At 38.0% G+C, this 5,417-nt stretch overlaps 1 protein-coding gene across 1 annotated transcript; it reads left to right on the top strand.

Annotated features, from left to right (window-relative positions):
• Nucleotides 1–389: 389 nt before the first annotated feature.
• LOC133877945 (receptor-like protein 2) lies at nt 390–2,804 on the top strand. Its single transcript, XM_062316403.1, has one exon. The coding sequence runs from the start codon at nt 538–540 to the stop codon at nt 2,743–2,745; it is 2,208 nt and encodes a 735-aa protein (XP_062172387.1). The 5' UTR covers nt 390–537; the 3' UTR covers nt 2,746–2,804.
• The last annotated feature ends 2,613 nt before the right edge of the window (nt 2,805–5,417 follow it).

The following is a 5,417-nucleotide window of genomic DNA, read 5'->3' as shown; positions in this document are numbered from 1 at the left end:
TCCGCAAGAAAAGTGAAGGGAGGCGTGGCAGCGTGACGTAGATTGCACTAATCAAACCTTTTCCGTCGTGGAGGCCAAAAAGTCAATCCCATGCACAGCTGGCGAAACCTTGCTGCAGCCTGCACCAATTAAGACCTCGTTTGGTAAACGCTGCACCAATTAAGACCACAAATCAGTGAATAAAAGAAGAATGCTTTGACTTGAAAACTTGGCCGTTGGTTTGCCAGAATTACAACAAAAGAGTCCGTGGTTTGTGGTTGTCAGAATAAATAAATTGCATACGACCTTTCTATGATTCATACTAATTTTCAACAAGAAGACTCCGGAAAACCCAAATCGAATTGCTCCAACCAATCCCACTAGCAAAAACGAAAGAGGTAACGTCTCATCTCTAACCAAAACAGTTCTTCGTTATATATACTTGCAATTTGGTCAAACTTATGTGCATCATCTTTCTCTTGCTTCTTCTGCAAATTTGCCTTCCATTCTTTAATTTGGCCCAAAAAGAAGGTACCAATTTATCATGCTTCTTCTGGTATGAGTTATCAAACAAGAACCATGCCTGACTTGACGCCTCCTCATCTCCTCTTTACCTTGTTTCTCTTTGGTATTTTCTTCACGAATCATGCCTGCACCCAAATAGACCGTGACTCTCTCTCGTCCTTAGCCTCCAATTGGTCGTCTTCTTCTCTACTAAATTGGTCTTCCATTGATTGTTGCCAGTGGGAAGGCATTTCTTGTGATTATAAACATCAAGTTACCCATATTTGGTTACCTTCTAAAGGCATCGGTGGAAGTATATCTCCCTCTCTTGGAAACCTCACACAACTCTCACACCTCAATCTCTCCCACAATTCACTTTCGGGTCCTCTCTTTAAAGGATTGCTTTCGTCCTTGATTCAACTCAAGGTCATTGATTTGAGCTACAACCGTCTATTTGGAGATATATCTGGTTGGCCTGCCTCCATTCAAATTGTTGACATATCTAGCAATCACTTCAGCGAGACAATCCAATCTTCTTTCCTTCAAAGAGCATGGAGGTTGACCGAACTCAATGTCAGCAACAATAGTTTCATGGGCCCCATTCCTTCATTTCCTTGCAACAATTCTTCCTTGGTTAGCCTCCTTGATTTCTCTCGTAATCATCATAGTGGCTATATTCCCAGTGGATTAGGGGCATGTTCCAAACTAAAGGTTTTTCGGGCAGGTTTTAATTTTCTCTCAGGACCGCTCCCTCATGATATATACAATGCGACAAGGTTAGAAGAAATCTCCTTACCTTTCAATAATATTTCAGGATTCATTAGTAGTGAGATTATGAACCTTGCTAAACTCACCAACCTTGAGTTATCTGGCAATGAATTGAGCGGTAAGCTCCCTATGAATATCGGGAAGCTCTCCAAATTAAAGTACCTACTCCTTGATGGGAACTCCTTAACTGGTTCTTTGCCCCAATCGTTGGTGAATTGCACAAATCTCATAGAATTGATGTTACGAGAAAATTTCCTTGAAGGAGACATCTCTAACTTTAATTTCTCTGGTCTTCATCAACTTACTATAATTGATTTGGGATTTAATAACTTCTCTGGTAGCTTGCCAATAAGCCTTTACTCATGCAAGTCTTTAATCGCAATTCGACTAGCCCAAAATCGATTAGAGGGACAAATCCTACCAGAAGTGCTTCAATTGAAATTCTTATATTTCCTTTCACTTGCTAGCAATAACTTAACCAATATCACTGGTGCAATCCAGATTTTGAGGCGTTGTAATACACTCAACATTCTCCTTCTTGGAGAAAATTTTATAGACGAGGCAATGCCATCTGATGATAAGATAGTTGGTTCCGATGGATTTGAAAATCTTCGATATTTGGATCTTGGTGCCTGCCAACTGACTGGGCAGTTTCCTATATGGTTATCTAAGCTTAAGAAATTAGAATGTCTACATCTATATTCAAATCATATCACAGGTTCAATCCCTGGTTGGTTGTCGACTCTTCCAAGGCTCTTCCGTTTAGACTTATCTAATAACTTCATTTCAGGTAAATTCCCAAATGAACTTTGTGCATTGCCGGCATTAATGTCACCAAAGGCTCTAGTAGACAACAATAAATTGGATTTACCAATTTTCGCCACAACAATTACTACCCAATACAATTTTCTCTCAAACTTGGGACCAGTAATTTTTGTTGCAAACAACAGTCTTAGTGGTAACATCCCCGTTGAGATTGGTGGCTTGAAGCTGCTTAATGGTTTGGATCTTAGTTATAACAACTTCTCAGGCAACATTCCAGACCAACTATCTGAGCTCACAAATTTGGAAAGATTAGACCTCTCTGAAAATCAGTTGTCTGGTGAAATACCAGCATCATTAAGTAGTCTACATTTCTTGTCTGATTTTAGTGTTGCAAACAACAATTTGTATGGACCAATACCGTCAGGCACTCAACTCCAGAGCTTTGATGTTTCTGCATATGAGGGCAACCCAGGACTTTGTGGCCCCCCACTTCCAGACGAGTGTGCCCATATTGTTAGTAACAATGAAGACATTCGGGATCAAGACGATGGGCCTAGAATCACATGGATTCCAATTACCGTGGTTCTCGGTTTCATTACAGGTTTTTCAGGAGTTTGTGGTCCATTACTTTATAGCTATAAGTGGAGAGTTGCATATTTCCAATTCATGGACCATGTAAAAGATAGGTGTATAATCTTCTTCTCTAAAATTGCATTTTGGTCGCATTAGAGTTTGTCATGAATTTGCTTTCTCAACTTTTAATTTGAAATAATTTTAAGGTTTTGTTAGTTTTCATATTTTCAATTTTAGTTCAATGTGATCCCATTGGTTCCCACCATTGATAAAACAAAACAATTACGGGGAAAAAGAATTTAAAATTTTCTAAGCTAAAAAAATAACAACATTTCAGCCTTTCACCCGATAAAAAGAAAAAAGAAAAAAAGTGCAACAAGCCTGTTTCGGCTCCTCTTTTGTTTTGTTATGCTTTATTGCTTTTCCCTTTTGGACAACAGTAGATGATCCAACCATTCCAGGATAATTATGTAGATTCTCACTGGTTATTATCTAACACATAAAAACCTCAGCCTAATACCTCTTTTATTACAAAATTTTAAGCGGATAAAAAATGATGAATTCAAGTAAAAACAAATTAAATAAACAAGGTTTCGCTTGGTTTGTAGAATAGACATTTGAAATGGAATGACTATTTCTATGGATAGTTATTCTTTTATTTGTTAGGAGTCTATTCCTTAGAATAGTTGTTTTTATTGAAATAAATACTTTCTTACGAAGATGAATACATATTTCATTCATAAAGGAATAGACTACATTTTCAAAAAAAAAAATAAAAAAAAAATAAACTTATATTATTTTTATTTTCTCTCAAACTTTAAAAGAAAAAAAATAAAATTAGAAAGCCTACGTGAATACAGTAGGAGCTGGAGGTGGTCACACCACTCCCAGAACACCTCATGGTGGACCCTTTATTATCATTGAGGGTGGCCTGTCCACCACCGATAGGCTCCGAGGGTGGCCGACCACCCACCAGTATTCACGTTTAGTTTCTTTATTTTTATTTTAAAAAAGAGAAATAATGTGGGTTTTTTTAGTAATTTTGATTCGATTCTAATTTAAGTATATTTGTTGTCACCAAACCAAGGAGTATGAATAACTATTTCATTTTACCCTATTTTATACCTAATGATAACTATTCTATTTCCTAATAGAATACTTATTCCGCATACCAAACGAAGCCCAAACATTTATAATATACCTATTCATAGCCTCTTTTATCAAAATAAATAACTAAATTAAAAATAGGATCGGTGAACCATATTAGTTTAATTCACACCCAAAGAGCTTTTATGATTTGACCACCACTAAAAAAAAAAATAGTAGGGTTTTTTGACATGTCTACAGTAATCTACTTTTTGACATGTTACTAATTAATGACGTGTCAAAAAGTAAAACGTCAATAAAATATTTATTGACGTGTGGAATTTACCATGCCACTAATTTGTGACATGTCAAATTTCACACGTCAATAAATAGCAATGTGTGACATGGCAAATTCCACACTTCAATAAATAGCAATGTGTCAAAAATTGCCATGTTGCTAAATTTGAAGTCAAAATTTAATTTTAAAAAAATATATTGAAATTAAATTTATTATTAACGTTAGGGGTTGGCAAAACCGTGCAAAACCGTGCAAAACCGCACCGACTTGCATGAACTGCATCGCCCCGCCCCGCCTCTACCGGTTTTTACGTTGATATTTGCAGGCACGGTTTGGATTTTTTCCAAACCGGGCAGGGCGGGGCGGGGCACGGGTTTAGGATTTTTTCAACACCGAATCCCAGCCCCGCCCCGCACCACACCACATAAACCTAAAACACGTAAAAATAAAAAACCCTAACCCCCCTATTCGGAGACTCCAGCTGTCCCTCACGAGTCACCCTTTCTTCCTCTTCATTAGTAATACTAGCTTTGGATTCTTTGGCTCTGAGGAGGACTGTAGGAGGATGGGCCTGGACAGTGGCTGAGATTTGTGAAAAGATAAAAAGAAGATGAAAGGAAAAGAAGAGACAAAACCTGAAAGTTTGAAACAGTGAAACACACTAAAACCTGAAACTTTGAAAGGAAAAGAAAGAGACGAAGCCACATGGGTAATCTAAAGGTTGAGATACATTTTCTCAAAAAAATAAAAGAAAAAGAAAAAGAAGGCTGAGATACATTATTGAAGGCTTGAAGGGTAAAATAGTGAATGGGGTAGGCTGGAATAATCTAGAAGTAGAAGCCACGTGGCGGACGGAGATTGATTATTTTTCAAAGTGTTTTACAGGCAGGCTACAGATGTTAACAACTCACCCACTCCAAAAGGTGCGTCAAGCTATTTGATAAATCATTAAATCAGGCTGCATACTGATATGGTGCGTTTAGGAAAGGGTGGAAATAAGTAAAGAACAAGTTGAGAACAGCTCCCACAGGCCACACATACGGTGCGTTTAGGCTGGCTCTCGGTCTTTCTCTCTAGAATCTTCTTTCATTTTCCTCATCTTCTTCGTCCATCTCTCTACAAGTATTGGCTCTTGGTCCTTATCACTCACTCTTCCACTTGTTCTTCTTCTTCTTTAGTTCTTCTAGGGTTTGCGGAATGGCGACCATGGAGAACGACGAGCGTGGCTCACTGGTTGATTGCGATTGCGTCCTCCGTTCCTCAGCTGACCATAGGTTGGTGTTTCTCTGTTGCTTAAATTTCTCTATGTTTTGTTTGGTTCCTGAGAAAATCGTTGATTTGTTTGTGATTTGGATGGTTGCTTGTTTGTGAGTTCTAGGTATTGAATCTGGCTTTCATTCCTAGATCTAAATATTGAACCTACCTTGCCTCGCCCAACCTGCAC

Source organism: Alnus glutinosa, chromosome 9, assembly GCF_958979055.1.
Source record: "Alnus glutinosa chromosome 9, dhAlnGlut1.1, whole genome shotgun sequence".
Taxonomy (NCBI): domain Eukaryota; kingdom Viridiplantae; phylum Streptophyta; class Magnoliopsida; order Fagales; family Betulaceae; genus Alnus; species Alnus glutinosa.
Note: the sequence above shows the minus strand (reverse complement) of the source record. Positions and strands in the feature narration are given on the sequence as shown.

Bases quoted from the DNA above. Each gene is read 5' to 3' on its own strand.
- LOC133877945 (XM_062316403.1), top strand. From the start codon at position 538: ATGAGTTATCAAACAAGAACCATGCCTGACTTGACGCCTCCTCATCTC.